Here is a 27,583-nt window from a genome sequence, read left to right on the forward strand (position 1 = left end):
ATTGATGCTAGATGCAAACACCCTTTGTAGATGCAGCTCCTCGTCGCCAGCCATTGCCTTTGCCTATGTCACTAGCCATGATCCTTGCCCTCGCCATTGCTTATGCAGCTTCTTGTTGTCCGTCTTCGCCCTTGCCCACATGACTAGTCACGTTCTTCACCTTTGTCATTGCATTGAAACACGTACGCAACTCTTCTCCCTTGCTAATAATTTGATAATCCAACCCAACCAAAAAATAGAATGGGGTGAAATTTTTTTCTCAAACTTGTCCACTTACAAGTTTTATAATACTCTTTCTTTAGGAAGGATAATTAACTATTGATTAAATAAACTAAGGGGGACTAATCCCTGTTTTTCTTGTTACAAACTAACAAAAAATAATAAGAATAAAGGATGTATAGTTTTATTAAGATAAAAACAGGGCATATAATTATAGAAAAAATATATTGTAATATGATTATTCAAAAACAAAAAAAGAAAAAAAAAAGCATTAGATGCGGGATGGGCCACCAAGGGGAAGACTTCGTGGCCGTGCAAATTATAACGTCTGGTAAAATCCGGCGAAGTCTAGTTCCTTCCAGATGCCTCCATTTTCAATCCATAAGAACACCATGCCGCCTCCATGTTTCTGCAATCTTGTCCATTTCACTGCACTACCATTTGTACGCGACGTTTCGATAATCGAGATCGGATTTCTCTTTGATACTAAACACTTTCTTTCAAATCAAGTCTACCACTACCGCAAGGGTTTTGTACAACTGCATTTCTGTTCTTTGAATTGAAGGTATGGTGATCTCTGACTCTTTCTTTTTTAATTGATGGGTTTCAGTTTGATTCATTGTGATTGTTCTTGTATTTTGATGGCTTTCGTTGCTTTTTTCTCCTATTGGTGTTGATCGTCTGTTTTTATTTTAATATTTTAGAATCTTTTACGGATATGAATCCTGATAAATTCACCCACAAGACTAATGAGGCACTCGCCGGAGCTCACGAGTTAGCTTTGAATTCTGGCCATGCGCAACTCACACCGCTTCATTTGGCGGTTGCTTTGATTTCTGATCCGAGTGGGATTTTCAGCCAAGCGATTTCTAGTTCCGGTGGTGACAATGCCCAAAAAGAAGTGGAGACGGTCTTCAATCGAGCATTGAAGAAGCTTCCATCTCAATCCCCTGCACCGGATGAAGTGCCGGCGAGTACAACTCTGATTAAGGTAATTCGAAGGGCACAAGCGGCACAAAAATCGCGAGGGGACACGCATTTAGCTGTCGATCAATTGGTTCTTGGCCTTCTTGATGATTCTCAGATTGGGGATTTGCTCAAAGAAGCCGGTGTCACCACGGCGAAAGTTAAATCCGAGGTCGAGAAACTACGTGGAAAAGAAGGGAAGAAAGTGGAGAGTGCATCTGGAGATACAACATTCCAGGCACTCAAAACATATGGGCGAGACCTGGTAGAACAAGCGGGGAAACTCGACCCAGTTATTGGTAGGGATGAGGAAATTCGTAGGGTGGTGAGAATCTTATCGAGAAGGACTAAGAACAACCCTGTTCTTATTGGGGAGCCTGGTGTTGGAAAAACTGCAGTGGTTGAAGGATTAGCACAAAGAATTGTGAGAGGGGATGTTCCAAGTAATCTTATTGATGTGAGGCTCATAGCTTTGGATATGGGTGCTCTGGTTGCGGGAGCTAAGTACAGGGGAGAGTTTGAAGAGAGATTGAAGGCTGTATTGAAGGAAGTTGAAGATGCAGAGGGGAAGGTTATACTGTTTATCGATGAGATTCATCTTGTTCTTGGTGCTGGAAGAACGGAGGGGTCAATGGACGCCGCTAACCTTTTCAAGCCTATGCTGGCTAGAGGGCAGCTACGTTGTATTGGGGCAACTACTCTTGAAGAGTACAGGAAGTACGTGGAGAAGGATGCGGCATTTGAAAGAAGGTTCCAGCAGGTTTATGTGGCTGAACCAAGTGTGCCTGATACTATCAGCATCCTTCGAGGACTCAAAGAGAGATATGAAGGTCATCATGGTGTTAGGATACAAGATCGAGCTCTTGTCGTTGCAGCCCAGCTTTCGAGTCGATATATCACTGGTATGTATCCGTTTCTTATTTCCAGGGCTATTGATAAGGATGATGAAGATATTGATATTGATTTGGTTTACATTGTGCAGGGCGACACCTTCCTGATAAGGCCATTGATTTAGTTGATGAAGCTTGTGCTAATGTGAGGGTCCAGCTTGATAGCCAGCCTGAAGAAATTGACAACTTGGAGAGGAGGCGAATGCAGCTTGAAGTTGAACTCCATGCGCTTGAAAAGGAGAAGGATAAAGCTAGTAAAGCTCGTCTGGTTGAAGTGGGTATTGTTCCTACAGATTGTCCTTTCATTATTTGTCATTGTTGGTTAGTTGCTGACATTTTATTGACTTCGCTGTAGGTGAGGAGAGAGCTGGACGATTTGAGGGATAAGCTTCAGCCATTGCTGATGAAATATCGAAAGGAGAAGGAAAGGGTAGATGAGATTAGAAGACTGAAGCAGAGGAGGGAGGAACTACAGATAGCTTTGCAAGAGGCTGAAAGAAGATATGATTTAGCAAGAGCTGCTGACTTGCGATATGGAGCAATCCAGGAAGTAGAATCTGCTATAGCACGGATTGAAGGGAACACTGATGAGAACCTAATGTTAACCGAAACCGTCGGACCGGAACAAGTAGCAGAAGTTGTGAGCCGGTGGACTGGAATTCCTGTCACGAGGCTCGGCCAGAATGAGAAAGAGAGGCTGGTTGGGCTTGCTGAGAGATTGCACAAGAGAGTTGTGGGGCAGAATCAAGCAGTTGATGCTGTTGCTGAGGCTGTTTTAAGGTCAAGAGCTGGATTGGGAAGGCCACAGCAGCCAACTGGTTCCTTCTTGTTTCTGGGTCCTACTGGTGTCGGCAAAACTGAGCTTGCCAAGGCGCTTGCTGAGCAACTTTTTGATGATGAAAACCTCCTGGTGAGAATTGACATGTCTGAATATATGGAGCAACACTCGGTTGCGCGCCTCATCGGCGCTCCTCCTGGGTAAGTACCTTTCACCATATAGGTTAAGTTGTTGGTCATTCTTTGCTTTAGAGAACAAAATCTCATAGGCACTTGCGATTTTTCAGGTATGTTGGCCATGAAGAAGGAGGGCAACTCACAGAGGCTGTAAGGCGGAGGCCTTACAGTGTTGTGCTGTTTGATGAAGTGGAGAAAGCTCACATCTCTGTGTTCAACACCCTTCTCCAAGTTCTAGACGATGGGAGATTGACTGATGGTCAAGGCCGCACTGTGGATTTTAGAAACACAGTCATTATCATGACCTCTAACCTTGGAGCTGAACATCTCCTTTCTGGGCTGATGGGAAAATGCACAATGCAAGTTGCTCGTGATCGAGTTATGCAAGAGGTACCAAAAACAGAACAAGTTTTGTGCTCTTTATTCACAAATCTTCGTCTGTTCATTACAATGTAACGAACAATTGCTGGTCTTTCAGGTGCGGAAACACTTCAGGCCAGAGCTGCTTAATCGATTGGATGAAATTGTTGTATTTGACCCTCTCTCGCACGACCAGCTGAGGAAAGTTGCCCGACTGCAGATGAAAGACGTCGCAGCCCGCCTGGCCGAGAGAGGCGTTGCCTTGGCTGTGACGGATGCCGCCCTCGACCATGTCTTGGCAGAGAGCTACGATCCGGTAAGTATATTGATATGAAGAAGATGAAAGAACAAACATGTAGCTTGAATTTGGGTGAACAAAAATGGTAACATGGTTGGTTGTGGGGATTGTTTCAGGTATATGGTGCTAGACCCATAAGAAGATGGCTGGAGAGGAGAGTGGTGACAGAGCTATCGAGAATGTTGATCAAAGAAGAAATCGATGAGAATTCGACTGTGTTCATCGATGCAGGGGGCGTTGGGGAAAGCTTGAGGTACAGAGTGGAGAAGAACGGGGGATTGGTTGATGCTCAAACTGGGAATAAGTCTGATGTGTTGATTCAACTCAAGAATGGCACAAGAAGCGGTGCTGCTGCTCAGACTGTGAAGAAGATGAAGATTGAGGAAATTGATGAAGATGAGATGGAAGAGTAAAAGAGATGAGTAGAAGTGATGGGATCTGTGTGAAAAGAGTGTATTTGAATCTCTTCTTCTTCTTGTGTTTTGATGTATTTCCCTGGAAAGTTGTTTAAGTAAATAGAAAAATTAAAGAATTTACGGACCAAATGAATACATAAATGTTACATTTTGGCCTCTTTGAAGCCGTTCTTGGCCTTATTGGAAGCATAAGTATTAGTTTGGTCGATTTAGGTCAACTATGATCGCTTTACATGTATGTTGTTATATTTATGTGATATGCAATATTATCAACTATGTTATGATATTACCAACTATATTATGATATGGTTATGTTGTGATGCATGAATCCTCATGTGCCACACTATGTAAATTACATAATACATCTGATCTATACTTACATAATACATCTGATCTATACTTATGAGAAGGAGACATAGAAGTTAGAAAGCCAGGTATGTTAAATATGAAAGATATGACAAGTAAAACATATATATTCTCGTAGAAACACGGAAAAGAATAGATAAATGACTTGTAGTATAAGTATATTCTTCTTTCTATCCGTGGCTCCAACAACGTGGGCATACGCTAGCGAAAAACCATGCCTATGGGCACGTATGTGAGCCCTTGGTGGATCCATTTGTGTATGTGTGAGCTGTGTGTAGAGAAGGTCAGGTCTAGAGGTAATATACGAGCCCTTCTAGTAAATCCATGTGCCCGTGCGTGGGTTGTAAATAGAGAAGTATTATACAGTCAACTCCCACTCATGAAATATTTTAAATACTGAAGTCACTTGTTATTTTTTTAGGTAAGTTAAGATAGCTATGAATGAATGACAATGTTATGGTACATGCCAGGGAAATAAAGTCATGATAGTTAGCATTTTCATTCAGTTGTATCCCTTACCTTAGATATTAGATAAGGGCGTATGCATTTTTTTTAAAATTGTTGTTATTTCAATTTCACTCTTTAATTCAGGTTTACTTTTATTTTAAATGAGTTTTGAGAACGTTGAATTCTATGACAATTTTTTAGTAAACCATTTTTAAAGATTTTCACCCAACTCCGATTGTGAAATATTCTTTTGAACGTAAAAAAATTCTTCATCGACATTAACTCGTGAGAAATATCTATCCAGGCCAAATCTTCAAGACGGTGCCGAAAAAGTTATTAGTGAGTACAACGTGAAAAATGTAGGTACATTTTACTTTTCACCTTCTCCTTCATATATATTTCCTTTTATCAATAATCTTTCTACTTATTAAACCTTATTCTTATTCGGGTACAAACTTTGAGTTTGTGAGAGTGGTGAAAGCTAACCGCCAAGTTGTGTCGGGTTTCTTGTATTACATCACTTTTGATGTCAAACAAACAAATTGGAATAGAGTTTATGATTATTATTAAAATAAATAAATATATATATAGTTCTTATCCTAATAAGTTTGTTTCAATATTTTTCTTTTTCCTTTCTTCTTCTTCCATGTGTGTTCATCTTGTTTGATGGGTAAGAAACAATAGCAAAGTTCAATATATATAGTTCTTATCTAGATGTAAGTCTTTGTGTTGCCTTTTGTTTGGATTCCTGTGATGCCTCTACAAATTTTTGCGTATTGTTGCTTATTCCCCAATTATTCTTGGTTTCTCATAATGGATTCACTTTGGGGCGTGTTCAACTTAATGCCTTTATGGCTGCAGCATGAGCCTAGAAGGCCATTGATAATATGGAAATATTAAGATATGATATATATGCGACATGAATGACATGATTAACATGCAAAATACGATAAATGATATGATAAACGATATAGAAATGATAACATGAATGACATGTTTTAAAAAATTTATTTAAATCTAAATTTTAAAGATTTAAAGGATATTTTTAAAATGTTATAAGAATATATTTGAAAGATATTTTTATTAATTTCATCTAAAAATAATCTCTCCAAATAAACATTATTATTTATTATTTATTATTTATTATCAGCCAAATAAACAACCAACACTCTCTCCACAGATCAAAATCACAGCTCGCTTTACAACACACCAACATCCTCCAATATCCCAAATGATCGTCGCTGCTTCTTCCATCTCTCCTCTTCTTTACTCTTACTCCTTCTACCTACCGCTCTTCTTTCATCATCACTCCTCTGTTTCAGATTCACACCCCTATCATGGCCAAGCTCGTCGTCCATGTCCTCGACGCCGCCGGCCTCCTGTCCAAACACCCCCACTCTGCTAACCCCTTTGTTGAGGTCCATTTTGACCACCAAAAACAGAGGACTCTCACCAAACACACACATCTCGATCCTTACTGGAATGAGGAGCTTCTCTTCAACATCTCCGATCCTAAAGCTTTTCCCGACAAGACCATCGATGTGGTGGTTTATAGCGAGAGGAAGTCAGGCCATTGCCCGGATTTTCTCGGCCGTGTCAGACTCTCGGGCATGTCGGTGCCCCTTTCTGAACAGGATGCTAATATTCAGAGATGCCCACTTGACAGACGTGGCCTCTTCTCTAATGTCAAAGGCGATATTGGGATTCGAATGTATGTGATTCACGACCATGAATCGACTAACAAGGACACGGGCGTCAAGACCTTCCACTCCATAGGAGCAAAGCGGCCACCGCCAGTGGGGACACGGATGGACTTTGCTCGAACAGGTCTATCGGTGATGACAGTAAAGCATTTGCCAATTCAAATGCAGAGTCCAGAGTTCGCATTGGTGGAGACCAGCCCGCCATTACCAGCAAGGTTGCAGTCCGGTTACAGAGGAAAAGACAAGATCATCAGCACCTATGACATGGTGGAGCAGATGCATTTTTTGTATGTAAACGTGGTTAAAGCTCAAGCTCTCCCTGCCATGGATATTTCAGGGAGATTAGACCCTTATGTGGAAGTGAAAGTAGGGAGCTACAAAGGAGTTACAAAGTACTTGGAGAAGAACCAAAACCCAATATGGAAACAGAGTTTTGCCTTCCCAAAAGAGAGGTTGCAAGCAAACTTACTGGAAGTGACTGTGAAAGACAAGGATTTGGTGAAGGATGATTTTGTTGGGAAAGTTGTCTTTCATATCCCTGAGGTTCCATTGAGAGTTCCTCCAGATAGTCCACTGGCTCCTCAATGGTACAAATTAGTGGACAAGAAAGGAATCAAAGCCGAGTGGGAGGTGATGCTTGCTGTTTGGATGGGTACTCAGGCTGATGAGTCTTTCCCGGATGCTTGGCATTCGGATGCTCACAGCATCAGCCATGACAACCTTGCAAACACAAGATCAAAGGTCTATTTCTCTCCTAAACTCTATTATCTGAGAGCCCATGTGATTGAAGCTCAAGACATCCCATCAGATAAATCCAAACCTCCTCCAGACGCATTTGTAAGAATACAATTCTGCAATCAAGGGAAAGTAACCAGATCTTCACAGATGCGAGTGATCAACCCAATTTGGAACGAGGAGCTGATGTTTGTAGCATCCGACCCATTTGAAGATTTCATCATCATTACTGTTGAAGACAGAGGAACAGGGGAGATTCTAGGAAGAGTAATCATCCCATCAAGAGAAATTCCACAAAGAATCGAGTCCACAAAACTCCCAGACGCCCGCTGGTACAATCTCCACCACCCATCCATTGCTCAAACAGAGGGAACAGAGAAAAAAAAGGAGAAATTCTCCAGTAAGATCCATGTCCGTCTCTGGATCGACTCAGGGTACCATGTTCTAGACGAACCAACCCATTTCAGCAGTGATCTTCAACCATCCTCCAAAATTCTCAGAAGGAACAGCATCGGAGTACTCGACCTAGGGATTTTAAGCGCTCGAAATTTGCTTCCAATGAAGAACAAAGAAGGAAGAACCACAGACGCTTACTGCGTCGCCAAATACGGCAACAAATGGGTTCGAACAAGAACTCTCTTAGACACCCTCGCCCCGCGCTGGAACGAGCAGTACACATGGGAAGTTTACGATCCTTGCACTGTAATAACAATTGGGGTTTTTGACAACGCTCACACAAATGGAAGCAAAGAAGACGCAAAAGACCAGAGAATTGGAAAAATAAGGATTCGATTATCCACATTAGAGACGGACAAAATCTATACGCATTATTACCCCTTGTTGGTTCTTCATCCATCTGGCCTGAAAAAGCATGGCGAGCTTCAATTGGCTCTGAGATTCACCTGCACGGCTTGGGCCAACATGCTGACACTGTACGGGAAGCCATTGCTGCCCAAAATGCACTATCTGCAACCAATCCCAGTCCGACACATTCAACTGCTCCGCTTCCAAGCGATGAACATAGTGGCTGCAAGGTTGTCTCGAGCAGAGCCGCCGCTTCCGCGGGAGGCAGTGGAGTATATGCTGCTCGACGTTGATTACCACGTGTTTAGTCTCAGAAGAAGCAAAACGAATTTCAATCGCGTAATGTCGCTTCTCTCAGGAGCCACAGCGATTTACCGATGGTTCAACGGTGTGTGCATTTGGAGAAACCCTAACACGACCTGCCTCGTCCATGTCCTGTTCTTGATTCTCGTCTGTTATCCCGAATTGATTCTTCCCACCATCTTCCTCTACCTATTCGTGATCGGAATTTGGAATTACCGGTTCCGACCGAGGTATCCACCGCATCTGAACGCGAGATTGTCGCAGGCGGAGCACGTTCACCCCGACGAGCTCGACGAAGAGTTCGACAGCTTTCCAACGACGAAACATATCGATACGGTGAGAATGAGGTACGACCGAATGAGGAGCGTGGCCGAGAAAATGCAGACGGTGGTCGGAGATTTGGCGACACAAGTGGAAAGGGCACAGGCGATTCTCGGGTGGAGGGATCCGAGAGCCACAGCGTTGTTCATCATCTACTCATTGATGTGGGCAGTTTTCATGTACGTTACACCGTTTCAGGTGGCGGCAATTCTGATCGGACTGTATATTCTTCGCCATCCGAGATTCAGGAGGAATTTCCCGTCTGTTCCTGTTAATTTCTTCAAGCGGCTGCCATCAAAGGCGGATATGATGTTACTATGAGAGACGGCCCAAGATCATCAATTAGTTCCAGAGATCAAGATATTGATATCACAAATAATGATGATTAATATCTAAACTCTCAAGATTAATAGTCATAATTTTTACCACAATCTAAACTCAGAAGATTAAGATATTGATATCACAAATACAGATGGTTAAATGGTATAGGATTCCTTACTTATAAACCCAGGATCTTCCACTAAATTAACAAATATGACTCACTCCCAATAATCCTCAACAAAATCAGTGTTATTTGTCTGTTTGTCTCTCATCTCTCGACATCTCTTTCACAAGTATGCGAGTAGTATTTTCACAAAGCGGTATCGGAGCCTTCTATCGTTAGTATGTGTGAAATTTACTTCATAGATTAGTGAGTCTTATTTTACCATTGAAATCGCCTTCAACTCTCTCTTTAATACTTCACATTCTTGATAATTTTCGAAACTTGCTAAACCATAGAATCAACAGAGTCACCAACGATCCACCAACTTTTCCTCGTCACTCCAAGTTTAAATATGGAAGCATTACTTGAAACTAACAAAATTGAGAGACCTTAATGATTAATTATTCGGATACTAATTATTCCGACATAAATCTTTCAACAATCATTTTTGCCATCGGTGGCTAATTACCCAAAAGACATGACATATAATATTTGCCACTCAATCGTTCGCAATTGCTCTTTAAAGTAGCTATTGTGGCTAGTTATCCAAAAAGTAGTACGTGTAATTTTTGCCATAAAATTTTGTGTGATCACTCTTTAAAGTAAGCATGATAGCTAGTTATAAAAAACATACTAACATGTCATCTTTGCCTCAAAATCTTTTTTAACCTAATAACAAGTGTGTCAAGTCATGCATAAAGTAGGTCGTAAAATATTTATAAATCATGTTCTTCAATCATATATCATAATCACACGCCACAAAGTTATACAAATGTATGCACGTCCAATCATTCAAAAAGCAAGAACGTTTATAATGTAATAGAAAGATTCCTTATCTTGTAGGTTTTCGTTAGCAATCGCAACAATTATTGGTCCAATTCGACCTAGACCAAACCTTACATTCAAATGATAACCAGTTTGATCCTTATTCACCCAAAAAAAAAAAAAAAAACGGTTGACCAACAAGTATTGCACCAAAAAATCATAAGTTAACTTGAATGAATACTTGAAGATAAAGAACAATGAAGCTTTCCACCAATAATCGGCATCATGTGGCGTAAGGAAGGAAGATGATCTTTCCTCGTCTTAGGATCAACCAACTTTGCAAGTGATTGGAGCTTGAGCGGTCAAAGGTTGAGGAGCATGCAATAAGAGACAATGATGGACGGTGACAGGAATCATCTCTAATAAAATTTAGAAGATTTAGATTGTCTTGCTAATTTAATATGTATGTCCCTAATTTTTTGTTAGCTTAAATTAGTGGCGTCACCCATGCGTGCATTAATTTCATATGCATAAGTTCAACGTCTTCTCTCCTATAATGGTTCTCCAATCCAAAGTATTCGAAAGTAATCTAAGTCATTGTCCAAATAAAATAAAATAGTATTTTCTTTATAAATTTCCACTTTTATTTTTATTTATTTATCACAACTTTTCCTTTTCCATTCCCATTCTCGTCCCCGCGAACTTTTTTGTTTATTTTTGTGGGGATCGTATTTCCACGATAACTTTTTTCTCATTTTTAAATTATTTTTTGACAAAACTTTTTTAATACATTATTTTCATTTTACAATATAATTTTATAAAAAGAGATGTAAACAAAATACAATATATTATTCATTATCAACATAATATCGAAAAATTTAGATTTTAAATTATAATAGTCTTCCAAGTAAAAAGGTCTGTCCATTGTTGAGGATTGTAAGTCTCACATTGACTAATATTTATGGAATGATCATAAATTTATAATCAAGGAATAGTATCTCCATTGGTAGGAAGTCTTTTGGAAAGCCCAAAGCAAAACCATATGAGTTTATACTCAAAGTGGACAATATCATACTATTGTGGAGAGTCATGATGCCTAACAACGTCTATGACCAATTCGGTCTGATTCAATTAAGCAATAACGATAAACATTAAACTTACTGGATAAAACGTAGGCTCATGAACTTCCAATACTTCATGTAACATTTTTAGTATATTTAGAAACTTGGGGAAAATTTATTATTTTTTAACAAATTAGACTTTTTGTGTAGGCATTTTGAAAAAATTAATGAATTAAAATATGTTAAGTAAAGTAATTTGATTTTATAAGGTCAAAAATGATTTTTTTAAAAAAAAACTTAAGAAATAAAAAGTACATCAGAAAACTTTAGATTAGTTTCAAAACTTTTTTTTTATTTTTTATTTTTTATGAACACTTGATAGTTGAAACGTTAAAAGAAAAAAGAAAGAAAAAAAAAAAAAGACTTTGTGATCAACTTAAAATCATCAAAATATAATAATATTATAATAATAATAATAAATTTATAATAGAGCCAAACTAATCTCTTGCTTAAACAAAATATTTTCTCCGAAAATAGTCTAAACCGATCCTTAATGATAAGAAATCACTACAAGACCATTGTTGATTGAATATTTTAAGTAAGAAGAGATTCAAATTACTCCACAAATAAAATTAATTATATGATTTTAAACATGCTATCTAAGAACACTTACCCAAGTGATAAATTTAGATTACTTTGTTTATCAAATATCTCAAAGCAAAAACATTCCCTGAGATTCGACTAGCTCCACAAGCAAAATCAATCATGTCAAGTTTAAAAGATTTTAAACATACAATCTAAACCATCCTGTTTAAAGAAATACAACATTCATCATAGCTATATATTTTTTTACTGTATTTGACAACATTCATCATAGCCATTTGTCTTTATATAGTTTCAAAATAAAACCATTAGCCTTCTGAAACAATTCAAGAATGATAATATTCATATCTTAGACGATAGCATAATTAGTCACAGTATAAATATAACCTTAATATAAATAAAATCTTTAAATATATTAATAAAATACAATAACTTTAGATTACCATCCATCCAAAATTTGTAAATATGAATCTATCTTCAATAGTTAATTAGTTTATTCCATGTATTCTAGTAGATTCAAAGTCATGGAAGTAGATGAAGCTCTAGAGGGAGAACTGTGAAATTGAAACAAAATCGCTCTCAAATTACAATTGAAATTGTGACCGTCAAAACACGATCTCCATGGATGAAAGTTGGAAAAGGAACATGAAGATATGATGGATTATAGCTCTCATTACAAACTTTCTTAAATATGGTCCGATACAAATTAGCATTGTATAATATCATTAATATCATCAACTGGAGGAGAGTGTCGTGGATCCAAGATGAAACAGCAGACCAACAATTGTGAAGATACTGATTAGTATTCCTCCAACAAGAATCCTATCGACGACGCCCCACTCACTCATGCTTCCTCCAGCCGATGCCTGCTTTCTCCCGGACACTACCGGACTTTCCCCTTCCTCCCTTTTGGGCACATGGCTCTTCCGTTTCCGCAATAGCCACTCAACCAGATTCTTCCGTTTGGGCTCTTCAGGCAATGGGATATTTCTTGAAGAATCATCTTTCTCATCCAGAGCAACTGGTCCTTTGCAGCAGCTTTCTGGTCCACAAGCACAAGCTTCGGGTTCCACGGAACATGCACATGTTTCATGAGAATTAGAGCAGGGAGGAACCTTGGCTTGAATCGGCATGTCTTCGAGAGCAGTTGTTTTATGATGTTTGGTGACGATGGTTTCAATCACTTCCCCGAAAACAGACCATCTTCCAACGGATGTTATCTTCACCAAAGCAGAAGTTCCCAGCATAGCTTCATGGCCAATTACTAGCACCTGTATGTATCCCTTGGTATGGCCAACCTGGGGGGGAGCAATATAAATTGAGCTTATCGAAAAAGAAACAACAGTTCTTTGAAACATTAGATGATGAAAAGTATGTAAAAACAGCAGTTTTATGAGATGGCTCAGAAAAGGAAGTTCACTTCCATGATGCACTAAAATGCATATGGGAATTGAAATTGATTAAGAACCAGTTAACAATTAACTACAGGATGGTATTCCAATTCAAAGGAATGAAACAAAGCTAACAATAAAAGAAACTCCAATGGAAGGATTCCCACGGGAAGGCAAACCAAGCAACCTCCCAAACTTCCTTCAAAATCTCTCCGCTCGCTAAAAATTATGTTGTCCCTTTCTAGCCTACCACAAGTTTCCTCCCAAGATCTCTCCAAACCTAGATCCATAGATAATAACATTTTCTTCAATCAATTGTCCGAGAGAATTTGACCCTTTTCTAAAAGTTTTGTTAAATTTCAAAGGTGAAATTTTGCAGAACTTATAAATTAACGACTGATTTCTGATCTCTCCCATGGAATATTGATGTTTTTCACTACTTTCTTACGTGTGAAAATCTCAGGCTTGAGTGAATGTGAATCAACTAAGTCAGTACAATTGCAACTGATTTTCCACACATTTCCTACCATTTGGACCAAATGAACTTTCATTCCCTACCATTCGAGACTCTTGCTCGTCATCTTTCTTGGCCAAGCTACTTCTCCGTTCTCTATACAAAAAATGATGCAACCTCGCAACCAAAAAATAGAACCCAAGGATAACCATTTTTTTTAATTACTATTCCGAAGTCTTTACAAGAGACTATCCTCTGGATGCCAACTGACAAGCTAAGTAAAAAACCCAGTTACAAACAAAGCAATCAATTAACAAACTAATTTAACTACCAAAACCATTAACCTAAACCCAACTAACAACTAACAATTAACAAACTCAGCCAAAAATTACAAGATTATCCCTAGTCGGCTAATCTACTACATCAAAAACTTAACATAACCAAAGACTTCAGCCCATATACTTCAGCTCGCGATCTAAGCTTACCTTCTAAAGGTTTACTATTTATTCCTATCCAAGTTCACCACAAGATAGTGTTAACTTGGATGGTCTTAACTGCAAGAGTGTAGAGTGTACAGAGAACATGCATTCCACAGACCAGGCCTTGGGTTAGGAATGGTCTAAGCTAATGTAAATAGTATACTTTATATACGTATATGAAAGAATGAATAAAATTTAACTCGCTCATGAACAAGCCAATTACATATTGTCTAAAGAAGCAACGTCAAATAAGACATGTTTGAAGAAAATCCTTTTTTTGAAGAATGTTTAAAATTAACTAAGATTAATAGAACCTACTTATATTTAAATATTGGGTTGATTGTTTTGAGATGGAATAATGGAAGGTTTCTCAATGGTCAAGATATTTGCTAGACTCTTTTAATTAATTCAATGAAATATTTTGTTTCTTGTTAAAAAGAAAAAATAACTTAGTTATTAAATGCTAGGTAGAAATGCAAGTCCTTAATGTCTTGAAATCCAAATTTTGGTGACGGTATCTAATTCTATTTCACTTAAAGGCCAATAGATGGTACAGCTGGGTTTTTCCTCGTGTAGAACATGGTGAATTAAAATGTTTATTGATTGATTACTCCGCCCGTAGATATTTTCTATCTTTCTTTTTACTCCTTCCAATAAATATTTTCTATAATTTGTTAGGCATGCAGACTGAGTCTAAAATTTTATATGGATTCTCAAAATGTTGAACAGTGAATTTTACCAGTTTTTTCTTTATCCTATTTTCTCCCTTTTCTTGTTTGTTACTGTAAACACAATTTCATTTACACTAGCTAAAAGGTCAATTAAACAGCCTTGATGTCTCAAATTTGGGCCTAAAACTGATCCAAACAATTTTTCTCACCATTGTCCTAACTATTTTGTGTAGAAACAGCCACCTGAAACAACTGTAGGCAAATACATGGAAGAATTAGAAACAAATACACTAGACAGCATCGCTTTCTTACCAAGTGAATTCCATCAGCTGCAATTTCTGTAATCCAAATTCTTTCCACTCTGCCCTCCATTCCATTATATGGAGTAAAAGCTTCAAAAACCGAAGTCAACTCGCGGCTTCGTTTCTTGACAATAGCACTTGGAACTTTCTTCATCCTAGCAGCAGGTGTCCCTGAAGGACAAGAGAGAAGAATACTGTTTTTTTCATTTTAAATAGTTGACGGCTGGAAACATTAGTTTAAGTAATCACATTCTATTTACTTGGAATCAAAGAAGTTCCAAAACCTAGTCTAGCCAGATATATCCGAGACAATCAATTTAATGAAAGAAATTGCTACAGCCAGGGTTCTTCTAAGGTAACATGGGCAAACTGTTTGATTGCTGGATTTTGCACATGCATGAATAATTCATCTTAGTCATTCAATCATTTGTTGTGGCTAGTATCACACTGTTTCATCTGAATAAGTATAAAATAGGTTGTTTGTATTATAGAGGGATCCATAAGTAGCAGTTGCTCTTTAAAATTAGACAAAGAAATGTTAAGTTTCTACCATCCTAACAAAAAAAAAACCTTCCAAACAAAACAAAATGTGATTCTTCGTTCAATGTCTCTTTGGCTTTATTCTTTTGGTTTGAATCCCTTTATATTTAGTTAGGTTTTTTTTTTTCAGGATTTTTTTCTAGGTTGTTTTTTGATGCCCTTTTGCTTTCTTCTATTTTTCTCAGTCATGTTAAGAAAAAAAAATTAGACAAATTAATAAATTAAAAAACCTTGGTCCTAATAAGTTGCAAGCAACAACAAGAAAACTAAATGAGAAGGGATATAAAAGTGTTTGGATTAACCAAAAAAAAATATATATATATATATATATATATATATATGCTTCCTAGGTAATCTTATTGCCACATCCTGGGAAATAAACATTTTAAGCATGTGATGTGTCTCCTGAATAATACACAAGGAATAGCACAAGGTTCATCCTAATTTGAGATAGAGGATTATTAAGCTAGTCATTAGCATTCAAGTCTAACTGTTACCTTCTTTAGTTAAAGTCTATGCAAAGAAATAAGGAGGCTTGAACATGATGCCATACCTGGTCGAGGATAGAATTGTGAGATATGAACTTGGGGTAATTTGTACTCTTTAATAAGGTTGATAGTTTCACAAAAATCTTCATCCGTTTCCCCTGAAAAGCCACAGAATTAACAAAAGTTTGGCAATAATTCACATGTAATAAAATTTTAAGATATTATGCTCCGCAAAATGCGAATTAATATTGTATACAACATTGGAGGAGATAAACATTCAAGATGATACAAAGAAAAAAATGGGGGATAAAGGCCCTGACAAACCTAACAGATAATTTTCACACTGCCGCATAGCGACCAAAACAAACCACTGATACTTGAACATTAGTATTTTTCAGTTATTTTCTTAAAAAAAAAAAAAAAAAAAAAAATTGAACAAGGAAACGAGACAGTAAAATTAACAAGAGGAACTATTACAAAAAGAGGGGAGATGAGGTATCCCACAAGGCCAAAGGGTTACATTTTCATAATAATCAATATAGTTGACCATTATGAAAATCAATATTTTAAAATGTTTGTAAGTAATAGCTCAAATATTGCATCTTTGAGGAGAACAATAGTTTTATAGATTACACTGTTTCAGCAGTTGGTGTTTTGCAACAAGGAAATCAATGAAGGTGAAAGTTTCATTTCCCATCCAAAACAGTATGCAAAGAATAAAAACCCATGCAAACCAATAGAGAGACAACAATAGAAGTATAGGGATCAATCCCCTCAAACCCACTTACTAACCAGGGAATCCACATATTATATCAGTTGCGACCTGCATCCCAGGAACAAGCTCAGTTAAGGTATCTACTACAGTCCTGAACTCACTGACTGTATATTCTCGATTCATTGCCTGAGAGAAAAATGTAATGATTAGGTCTACAAGTAATTTCCTTCCTCAAAACTGTACTGGCCTCAAGTCACTAAAAACAAATCTAAGAAAATTTGGGTATAGACAATACTTACACTTAAGATTGTGTCACTCCCAGATTGAACTGGCACATGCAAAAAGGAGTATACACATGGATGACACAAAACATTAGCTATCTCTTTCAAATGCTCAAGAATGAAAGGAGGATTTGTCATCCCAATCCGAAGCATTGTGCTTGCATCAGGAGGAAGCTCGGCAACAATTGCATTTAACAAAATTGGAAGATTGACCCCAATGTCACGGCCTGAAATTTCATCATATGATATTAGCAAGGACAAAAAAAAAAAACACAGGCAAGAACATGTAACGTGGATACGACACGACATGAACAGGCGACACATTAATTTCCAAAAAAGTAGGACACAACACATAGGGGAAACATTTGTTTTATTTTTTAAAATGTGTATAATTTGACATGTTATGAATATTCATTACTTCTAATGTAACGTTCTACATTTAAACATCAAAAGAACATCCATAAAATTCATTAAAAAGATAATGATAAGATAACAATCAACAAACAACATCAACTATATCCAATATTCAACAAGTCTTACACAAAAAAACTTCAACATCAACAATATTCAATGTTCAACAAGTCTTACACAGAAAACTACAAGATAGAATCAAACAAAACGAGTCTTCTACATACTACATATTTTCCCCATCCTTGTCTTTTTTNTTTTTTTTTTTATAAGAGACAATTTCATTGATGAGTGAAATTTACAAGAGGGATGTATAATCCATGATGTTTACAAAAGACCTTCCCAATTTGCAACGAGGGAGGTATAACTATAAGAAGTAAAAATATTAGACAGTTTACACCAAGATATAGCTTGGTAAACAACATTGTCGAAAAGTTTTGTGTAGGTCTATGTCGTTTCTGCAAATATTCTCTGATTTCTTTCTTTCCACAGATTCCAAAAGAAAGTCATGATGAGGTTTTTCCATAATAGGGCTTTTGCGTTCTTGAAAGGGTGGCACGTTAAGGCCATATCCAAAAAAATCCTTTACCTCCCTAGGAAATGTGAGATGTCATCCGAATATATTGAGAATCGTTGGCCATAAATTTTGAGTGTATGTGCATTCCATAAACAAGTGACTTTGTGATTCGTTTGCTTTCTTGCATAGTGGACACCAATTTGGAGAGAGAGTGATGTAAGGAATTCTTTTTTGAAGATTTTCACTTGTGCTGATGGCTTTATGCGCTATTTCCCAAAGGAAGAACTTCACCTTTTTAGGTTGATGTCCTTTCCATAATGTCTTTGCTAGCGTGGGATTTATTGCTTCTACTTTTTTTCCCCATGTCCATCATCAAGGATTTTGTAGAAAAGACCCCGTCTGCATTGGGGAGCCAAGTTAGTGAGTCTTCTTTGTTTGACAATACCACAGGGGCAAGGTCAAGGCTTAATTCAGCCCACTCTGTTGCTTCATTATCCTTTAGATTCCTCCCAAGCTTCAAGTCCCAAAATTTGTTGACAACATTCCACGTTTCTTTAATCGTGGCTTTTTTGTTGTGAGAAAGCCTGTACAAAAGTGGATACTTCAAAGCTAGCGTGGTGTTTTCAATCCATGGGTTGGTCCAAAATGATGTGCTTCCCCCATTCCCCACCTTATGGCGAGTTCGGTGGGTGATGAGATTTTGATGTTTCTTTATGTACTTCCAAGGCCCTTTTGTAGAAGATGGAGGGAGGTGATCTTTGTTTGATGTAGGAGTATATTTAGCCTTTATAAGATTTCTCCATAAGGCCTTTTTTTCGTGATGATATCTCTATATCAATTTGGCGAGGAGAGCTGTGTTCTTCTTCCTTATCGAGAGAAGACCGAGACCTCCCTTTTCTGTTGGGAGGTTTAGAATATTCCAACAAACAAGGTGTGCACTATCTTTCCACAAGTAATTTCTAAAAAGCCTTTCTATATCCGCGGCCACCATCGTTGTCCTCTTCACCAATGGCCACTAGTGATCAACGACAACCGACAACTGTCATTCATTGTTGTTGTTGATGAGCAGTTGTGCAGGATTTTTTTTCTTGTCGTGGAGGCAAGATTTGAGGTTGGAAGATGATGGTAAGAAACACTAATACTTTGAGGTCTATATGCGGAGTGGGCTTTCTTTTAAATGATCTTAAAAGACTTGAAACTTGAAAAAAAATTGGCATTACATGTCTTAACCGTGTCTTTGTGTGTCCCTAACTGTGTCCGAGCATGTCCTTGCCATGCCAAAAAATGAAAAATAATATAAAAAACAATAATAGCATGCAAAACAATGTGTCAAACATGTGTCGACAACGTGTCGAAGTGCGATATAAGTGTGACATCAATACTTGGCCCTTTTACAAGTGATGATACTTTATAGCCAAGGACAAATATTTTATGATCTTAGAGATCCTTGGATAATATGTATGCCTTATTTCAAGGTTCAAATTTCATATTATTAGAAAAAATGTATTCAATATTGAAAATTATCATAGTATTCATGATACAAAACCAATCATTGGTTCTCTTCAACCTATAGGTCACTGTGTCGTGTTTTTGCTAATCTTACAAACGACCACCCAAACAAATATACAAGATCTAGACTTAGAGATATATTGAAGATTATATATGACTTCGATTGTATCTCAATGGATAGTTTTTGTTTTGATCATTAGACCAACCTATTGTTGAAATATTAAAATACAAATAAAAGCACGGAAAAGCAAGGGAAAGAAGAATAACAAAATAATTATTCTTCAGAGAACAATTGTTTTTTGTCTCGACATATTTGGAGGGGTTTAGTTCGTATCTTGGTTTTATTTGTTCATCTATTGACCTAGCTAATCATGCTCAGAGAAGTCTTGGTAATGGTCTCTCAACCTCTCTTTGGCATGATTCCTGGTTGAGTTAGAGTGTTACTGCTTGGCTTTTCCTTGACTTTTTAGTTTGACAACTCATCCACATTGTGATTGTTGAACCCTCAATTGACTCTACCTAATTACATTATATGATGCATGAACCTCCATATGTCATACTATATATTATGTTAGCATGTTCACTCTATGCCTACGAGAAATTGATAAACCATACATATTAACCATGAAAGATATGCTTAGTATACATTGCATGTCTCATAAGAATGCTATGTTATGAAAAGAAGGGACGTACAACTTACATCATAAGTATATGTCATGATTTGATACTATGGAACCTCATGCATTTTGTATGTCACGTGCATCAAGATGCTTCCCCGTTATGATTTGTATGAGTGCGTACATTACAATATTTATGTACCCCATGATATTATGCAAGCTATTTTCCCTTTGTAGCTCCGACAGAGTGAGCGTGCACTAGTCAAAGGCCAAACCCAAGAGGTATGTATACAAGCCCGCTTGGAGGGTCCATGTGCGCGTGGTGGGCCGTGTGGAGAAATACTACACATCCACTTTCGTTCGAACTGAAAAGTAGAGTTCAAGACCATGATGTTTTTATGAAAAAATAGGTCCCAACATGATTACATGTGATTATATTTCACGACCTCAACAATAAGGCTACTTGCTTAGTATTCCTTTAAATACTCAAATCACGTGCTACTTCTTTCTCAGGTAAAGGTAAGGCACCTTTGTACGGATGATAGCGTCGTTTTGGAGGCCATGGGAATGAAGTTAGGGTAGTCGCATTTGCATTTAACGTTGTAGCCTTCAGATTAGATCAGGGTGTTTCCATTCATTTGAATTTCTTGCTATTTTGATTTCTGTTGTTATTGTTAACATCACTTTTACCTTCATTTTAAATGAATTTTGCAAACGTTTAAGTCCATGGAAACATTTACTTGTGATTGTTCTAATGAATTTTTGCACATATTAGGCATACCACATTTCTATTTTATTAAGAAAAATAGGGCCATTAAAAATCTTGTACAAACTATCATGAAAGTTTCTTCTAGTGACAATCATAGCAAAATCCCAATAAGCAGACCAACCTAAACCCTCAATCCTTCAACAAGACTACAATTTAATGATAGTGGAGTGGGGGAAGAATTTTCGGTAGGTAAAAGGGTTTAAGAGCAGGTTCATTAGTAGTCTTGTTGAAGAATGGAGGATTTTAGGTTGGTAAACCACCTTTAATGGTAGGGCAGGGTAGTTAGCTATGAGATTATAAAAAACATCCCAGCCTTTTCATTCTGCATCAATAGGTACAAAGAGTTTGTTTAACCCTCCTTGGTATGTAGAAGGACAACCTCGACAAGAGTATCTTTCTTGTTTGCAATTTTTTCAACTCAGATAACCCATTGGGTAAACCACTCTTCCCTAAAGAACTTCCCATTTAAAGGAGCACACGTATGTGTGATAGTAACAACCATTTCAAAGGTTCCCAATGTAGAGGTATGAAGAAAGCCTTTCTTGCGTAAATTCTGAGACCTTTACTCTATTCGTTTGATATCTATTGTCTAAGTCTAAGAGTACTTCTTTCTTTTGATAGTAACAATTTTCTTCTACAATGGTGGGTCTATTGCCATGGTCAGGGACAGGTGGTATGAGTTTGGCCATGGTTTTTGATGGGGGTGAGATGGTGGATTGGGGGAGAGAGGGAGAGAATCAGCATTGAAAGAAGCTTACAAAATCATCATTGATTCAAGTATAGCAACCTAAGAATAAAGAAAGAGATGTCTCCCGAAAGAGAGAGGAGGAAAGAAACATAATTGGTCCACCAACCCCACAAGGAGGTGAGTGAGGGAGGGAGAGAGCACACTTTAATTTTCATAAAAAGAACCATAATTGGTCCCCTCGACCCCAAGAGAGAATATTCCTCAACAATAAAAGCAAGCAATTAATTCCTCAAAAAATTTTAAACTATTTTTTATAATGCATATCCATTAAAAAATGATAATTGGAAGGATTGAGATGTCCATAGTGATGAAGAATATAATTTCATTCACAATTTTGATGGTTTTGGGCCATAAATCTTAATTGATATCAACATTTATTGAAAATCCTACTCTATATATTTCTATGGATTCAATGTTCTCTTCTGATAAAATAACTCAATCAACACGATATATATTTCTATGGAAGTAGAGTAAAGTACCATATGCCCCAGTATCTTCACTGCTCAACCATATTTCCCGGACTCCTTCATTGATGACAGTTCTTACACGATTTACCTGCAAATACAGTTTTAGCAGATGTTTCTTCAGATCGAACAACATTAAGTTTCTAACTGAAAAAAAGGGGCATATGTTTAACAAAAACCATACATTAGTTTAAAGTTCTTACAAGGCTATCTACTGTGTAACTTCCCAAGTGACCACGAGCATGTTTTGTCTTGCAATAAGTGCAAGCACCTAAACAGCCAACATTGATTGGTAGTATTTCGATGAACTTGTTCTTTCTCACCTGTTCAAAATTCAAAATCAAAATAAACTTCTTTAATAGTTGGCGAAAGGGTAAGACAAAGATAATATATGTTAAAGAAGCTTCTTAAATCAAACTCAAATAGAAGATTCAAAAGGCTAGAACAGGAAACAATTCGCACTTTTGGAAGGTCAAGCGCTGGCAGTGTCTTGCGATTCAATAGCCTTACTTCATGACCCTTCAGTGTCTCTTCCACAACTTCTACCACACGGTCAATCTGCTGGACTCCTACTATACTGACCCCTTCTAGCTCCTTTAAATCTCGACTACCTTGTGGTACACACCCAGCTACCACAAGAGGCTTTTTTGCATTTTTGCATTTTGTTATTAGAGTGTCCATAGCAGACTGACTAGGGGATTTAACTGTGCAACTGAAAAAATAGTTATCAGGCTATTGTCTCTTTTATAAGTGGAGAAAAGGAAAAAAATTCATGACTGTCTATGCAAAAATATATGTCTGTGTCAAAGCACATATATGCACAGCTATCTACATCAAAGAACAATAATGAGAGAAGACACCAGGTAGATTAGAGGAAGTTAAAGGTTAATGTCCTTAAGAAGATGTAATAACCAACCTGGGAAAGAGAACAGTTTACTTGAATAAATGATGCAGAGACAAATGGTAGACTTAAGGCCAACAAGGCACATTAGAGGCACAAAAAACCGTTAGAAAGTATTCACAGGCAACTTATGTTTTCTGGCAACTAAGAAAGAAATTTTCACTGAACATTTCTACAAAATTAAGACAAAATAAGAAACAGTAAAATTTGAAGGAACAGATCATACGTATTTATGAGCCACAAGTCTGCCTCTTCAGGATTCTCACTTAACAAATAACCAAATGCTGAAAGCTGACCAGCCATGTATTCGCTGTCACTCTGTCATTGAAAAAAAAACAATGATGAAAATTTTATCCATTTTTTATTTTAGCAATGGTGACACAGAACGCACCATTGAGAGAAGAAAAGTAGGAAATAAATAGACAATTAAAATGGAAAAATAAAAACATCTCAATTTAAACATATATCTAGTAAAATAAAACAGAAAAAGACTTGGAGAGAGAACATCATGATGAAGCCCTTAATCTTGCATATTCAAAAACAATCAGCCCAAGGGGGTTGTTTATTATCGAAAATTATCTCATTCCTCCCAACCACGACATAAGAGCTTTAACCACATTTATCCATAGTAAATTCAGCTTCGGAGCCATAAAAGGACCAACTAGCAGCTGAAGTACATGTACTTTGAGACATTTGAGAAAACTCCGCTAGCATTGAAGAGAGAGAGGCTAGAACCACGCACTTCAACTGTTAAGGTTTGGAAATCATTATTTGGTAAGTTTCTTCTCCAATCCCCAAAATACTAACCTCAATCTTTCAATTAATCACCAATGATACAAGAGAAGACCTCATCAGTATTTTTCCTCCCTCATGACAGATGCATTCTACATAAAAGTGATAACATGAACATGAATCATCTATTAAATATTTGTGCTTTTGTGACAAGAATTTCTTGGGTTCGTCCAAAACAGGAGAAACTTGTGATACCTATCTCACATCAAGATTTTTTTCCTTTGCAGACCATAAAGAAAGAAAAGAAAGAAAAGAAAGATAACTCATGAAGAATGCGACCTGGACACTGCTGTATCTTTTACACTTCAAATGCTGTCAAAGAGCTTTCTATGATGAACATCTACGCAGTGTGTGAAGATTCTTACTCGAGCAAAAAGTTAATATAATTTGACGATTCCAACTTTATTCCATTGAGCTTGTAGTATTGCTTATATTTCTCCTCTAAATAGGACTTGTCCTCTTGAAAAATAGGATCATTGATAGCTTTTTCTAATCTTTATTAGGAAAAGAAAACATAATAATAGATTTAATATACGATGTGTCAGTGTCACGCATTTTATCTACTCGCAAAAAGTTCTAGTTTTACATATATCACATTGCACTCAAAACTTTTACTCTAAAATCAATTTACAACAACTGGAAGCCTTAGATAAAACGCCATAAAAGATGAAACAATTGTGCGCCATAAAAGATGAAACAATTGTGGAATGCACAGTGGAAATAGTAAAATCCAGTTTCATGTCACAACAAATTGCAAGGATAAAAACTAATAACCAATCAACCTCTATTTGGACAAGTATACAATAAACAAACTCTAACGGGATTAAAGACTCAGCCATTCATTTAAGCCAAGGAAACAAAAGAAATCAATTTAATACGCGAGGTGTGAAGGACTAACCTGGTTGTGAGAACATCCAAAGGTTTTAACATAAATTGTCTGCCAAAATACATCGACGCATAAAGTTATCAGTACCGCAAGAGAAATGTGAACATAAAACAAAAAAACACTCAAGGCGTTAAAAGAAGATATGAAGAGAGAGAGAGACCTGAGTGCCTGGAATCTTAGGTGCCAGTAGATTTTGGGTTGGAAAAAGCCCGCTGCTGGAATCATCAGCATCAGGATTAGGTTTCAGCTTATTCTTTTTCTTCGACTTTACACCGACTGCGGATATTGGAAGTCGGTAACCAGGGGGAGCTCCACCGCCGCCGCCGCCGCCGATGAGCAGGTCTTCTATGTCTTCCATGGCTTACAGTTTCCTCCGCTGAAGAGACGAGAAGGGCAGCCGCGGTGCTTCGCTGCTTCTGCTGCTGCTCCTTCTTCTTCTACTATGGATTGGGCTGAATAGTTAGTTCTAAAACTTACCAGCCCAAGTCCATTTCCTTTTAATATTAGAGAGAATTAATTTACAATTTTCCAAAATTTTAATTAATTGTTTTTTTAAGAGTTAATTAATAATTGGAACTTGGAAGTAGCAAATCGTAATCAATAATAGACGCTAAACATACTAAGTTTGCATTAATTAATTGATCTGGCGCTCAGGTCGGGCATTGATGTTGGTTTGGGTATTCTTTTTGTGACAAATATTCACCCTCTCTCTATTAAAACAAATTAAGAAGAGATTATTAAAACACATATTTTGACATATTCGGTTGGATAGGGGAACGAAACATTATTCTTATAAAAGTGTGGAAACCTCTTCCTAGTAAACGCGTTTTAAAACGGTGAGGCTGACGACAATATATAACAAATTAAAGCGGACAATATCTGCTAGCGGTGTGCTTGATTTATTACAAATTGTATCTGAGCCAGACACTGAGTGATGTGCCAGCGAGAACGTTGGGCCCCCAAGGAAGGTGAATTGTGAGATCCCATATAGGTTGGAGAAGGGAACGAAGTATTCCTTATAAGGGTATGGAAACCTCCCCTAGTAGACACGTTTTTAAACCGTGAGGCTAACGACGATACACAAGGGGCTAAAACGGACAATATCTGCTAACACCAAGAAATTGTTCCGGAACCAAACTTGAACACATACCCAGTTGTTGATCTTTGGATATCGTGGTCTCCTGCACATCAACATCACAGTATCCAACTAGATTGCATTCTTCACTTCTTTTGTACAAAAAATGTACCTTTAATATATCTCAAGATTTGTCAAAGTGCATCCAAATGAAGCATCTTACATATATTGACTCGTGATTCAACGGCACAACAAATGTCAGACCAAGTGAAAGTTAGATATAAAAGACTACCTCGATGTATCGTTTCATCAGTCAACTCTTTGCCTGTACAAAATTGCTTCTCAACTCCATCGGCTTAATGTTCGAATGAGCTTCCAGCAAAGAACATTCGTTGTTGGCATCCCTGTTCCACACTAACAAGAGTCACCGCTTCAGATACACAGTCAATTTCATTTGTCTTACCTTTTTGTTTCTTTCCTTTCAACATAGTGACATTGATTGGTTCCCCAATATCACCATCCTTTTCTATCTACCAAAGATTGTTTTCTAGTACAAGAAGGTTCTGTAGATTTAACTGGTTTTGGTCTCTCATTGAAAAAAAAAACACAAAATTTGGAAAAATAAATAGATACAACTCTCAAAACAAGACAATTGTTTTAAAAACAAAAGAATCGAACACCAATCTGGTAATTTGCCAGTCAAATACACGATGCTGTGGAGGCAAATGATTAGTTTGAGAAGGAAAAAGACTTGTCATAGAATACCGTAGCTAAAACACAACCTAAACTGCATGTAAACAAGTAACCGTGTGTAAAAAATACAAGGTTTTTGACAAAAGTACAATATATCTAGAGTCTAGTTCTGTTTAGACTCCCCTCTGGTGTCGTGTGGTTCACCACTGCTCTTAGGCTTGGCCGAGACGACCTTTGCAGGGGTTGACCGCTCCGATTGGGAGAAACGTATGAGGATCTGCATGAGAACTGTAACAATGGCGAGGCAGGATGCTGAGAAAGTAAGACCTTTCCATGAGGATAAGAAGGAAGAGCCTTGAAGAAGCTTGAGGGACCCCAAGATGAGTAAACATGTCCATGAAATTACTACCTGTTCACAGTAAACAGAAAAAATAAAAATTACAGCTCTTGATTAAGTTACACCTCAAAACCTAATCATGAAAAGCACTCAAAACCCACCCACAAAATCAAGCAAAAAGTTGCTAAATTTCGCAATAAAATTCCTCAATCCAACACAAAATAGTTTTCTAGAAGTGTAGACTTAAAAAACAAGTGCTATAAACATTTCTCTAGTTCAAATTTAAGGTTCAAATATTATGTAAATTTAACTCTTTATTTTGTGGGTGGAGGCAGGGAGGAGCTTACCAGTAGAGACTTGATTGGCCGACCAAGGTCCTGTAATTCTTGGTCACTAAAGGTGTCTTCTGCTACATGCTTATCCATCAGCGCATCCTGGAAGGCAAGGAACAAGAGGGTAAGACAATTGATCCATGGCATTCCACCTATAACAGGACTGACTGGATAATATAAACCTTTGCCACAAACATATCTCTACACCATTGTGCAATGGCATCGTCTGTCTCAGGCAATTCCTTCATTGAATGTCGCTTTATGTGCAAATGTACCTATAATAGCAGATGGAGATAGATAAGGGAATTATCTAAAGATAGAACCAACGACCAAGCATTGAATGTCTCAGGAAATTCCTTCATTGAATGTCGCTTTAGTGACCAATCTCTATGATTTTTTTGTAACTATAAATTAGGTTTATTCTTTGGGTTTTTTTTTTTTTTTTTTTTTTTTTTTTTTTTTTTTTTTTTTTTTTTTTTTTTTTTTTTTTTTTTTTTTTTTTTTTTTTTTTTTTTTTTT

General features: G+C 37.3%; 4 protein-coding genes across 4 annotated transcripts in view; 2 read left to right on the forward strand and 2 right to left on the reverse strand.

Annotated features, from left to right (window-relative positions):
* Nucleotides 1-572: 572 nt before the first annotated feature.
* On the forward strand, nt 573-4,265 carry LOC111492754 (chaperone protein ClpB1). Its single transcript, XM_023142190.1, has 7 exons — nt 573-784; nt 924-2,087; nt 2,168-2,349; nt 2,431-3,053; nt 3,140-3,419; nt 3,508-3,705; nt 3,804-4,265. Exons 2-7 carry the CDS (start codon nt 938-940, stop codon nt 4,098-4,100), a joined length of 2,730 nt encoding a protein of 909 aa, XP_022997958.1. The 5' UTR covers nt 573-784; nt 924-937; the 3' UTR covers nt 4,101-4,265.
* A 1,777-nt stretch (nt 4,266-6,042) lies between these two features.
* LOC111492991 (FT-interacting protein 1-like) lies at nt 6,043-9,218 on the forward strand. The gene has a single exon (XM_023142550.1). It carries the CDS (start codon nt 6,254-6,256, stop codon nt 9,101-9,103), a length of 2,850 nt encoding a protein of 949 aa, XP_022998318.1. The 5' UTR covers nt 6,043-6,253; the 3' UTR covers nt 9,104-9,218.
* A 3,015-nt stretch (nt 9,219-12,233) lies between these two features.
* Nucleotides 12,234-25,051, reverse strand: LOC111492654 (threonylcarbamoyladenosine tRNA methylthiotransferase). Its single transcript, XM_023142040.1, has 11 exons — nt 24,788-25,051; nt 24,640-24,678; nt 23,176-23,267; nt 22,511-22,760; nt 22,252-22,371; nt 22,064-22,139; nt 17,035-17,243; nt 16,813-16,921; nt 16,086-16,178; nt 15,003-15,163; nt 12,234-12,993 (listed from the first exon to the last, which is right to left on the reverse strand). Exons 1-11 carry the CDS (start codon nt 24,983-24,985, stop codon nt 12,430-12,432), a joined length of 1,911 nt encoding a protein of 636 aa, XP_022997808.1. The 5' UTR covers nt 24,986-25,051; the 3' UTR covers nt 12,234-12,429.
* Nucleotides 25,052-26,340: 1,289 nt separating this feature from the next.
* The window catches only part of LOC111492656 (1-acyl-sn-glycerol-3-phosphate acyltransferase 2-like), a 7,274-nt gene continuing 6,031 nt past the window's right edge, over nt 26,341-27,583 (reverse strand). The window contains exons 9-11 of the mRNA XM_023142043.1: nt 27,247-27,339; nt 27,080-27,166; nt 26,341-26,804 (exon numbers count right to left, since the gene is read on the reverse strand). Coding sequence (XP_022997811.1) covers nt 26,559-26,804; nt 27,080-27,166; nt 27,247-27,339 — 426 coding nt within the window. The 3' untranslated portion in view covers nt 26,341-26,558. The remainder of the gene's footprint in view (nt 26,805-27,079; nt 27,167-27,246; nt 27,340-27,583) is intronic.

The sequence above is a fragment of the Cucurbita maxima genome, unplaced genomic scaffold, assembly GCF_002738345.1.
Source record: "Cucurbita maxima cultivar Rimu unplaced genomic scaffold, Cmax_1.0 Cma_Scf00018, whole genome shotgun sequence".
Classification (NCBI taxonomy): Eukaryota; Viridiplantae; Streptophyta; class Magnoliopsida; order Cucurbitales; family Cucurbitaceae; genus Cucurbita; species Cucurbita maxima.

Excerpts from the sequence above, each read along its gene's own strand:
- LOC111492991 (XM_023142550.1), top strand. The coding sequence starts at position 6,254 with ATGGCCAAGCTCGTCGTCCATGTCCTCGACGCCGCCGGCCTCCTGTCC.
- LOC111492654 (XM_023142040.1), bottom strand. The coding sequence starts at position 24,985 with ATGGAAGACATAGAAGACCTGCTCATCGGCGGCGGCGGCGGCGGTGGA. Across the intron at positions 22,761-23,175 it reads GACTTGTGGCTCATAAATAC|TTGCACAGTTAAATCCCCTA; the intron begins GTATGATCTGTT and ends CTATTTTTTCAG. Across the intron at positions 22,372-22,510 it reads CAGCGCTTGACCTTCCAAAA|GTGAGAAAGAACAAGTTCAT; the intron begins GTGCGAATTGTT and ends AATTTTGAACAG.
- LOC111492754 (XM_023142190.1), top strand. The coding sequence starts at position 938 with ATGAATCCTGATAAATTCACCCACAAGACTAATGAGGCACTCGCCGGA. Across the intron at positions 2,088-2,167 it reads TTCGAGTCGATATATCACTG|GGCGACACCTTCCTGATAAG; the intron begins GTATGTATCCGT and ends TACATTGTGCAG. Across the intron at positions 2,350-2,430 it reads GTAAAGCTCGTCTGGTTGAA|GTGAGGAGAGAGCTGGACGA; the intron begins GTGGGTATTGTT and ends ACTTCGCTGTAG.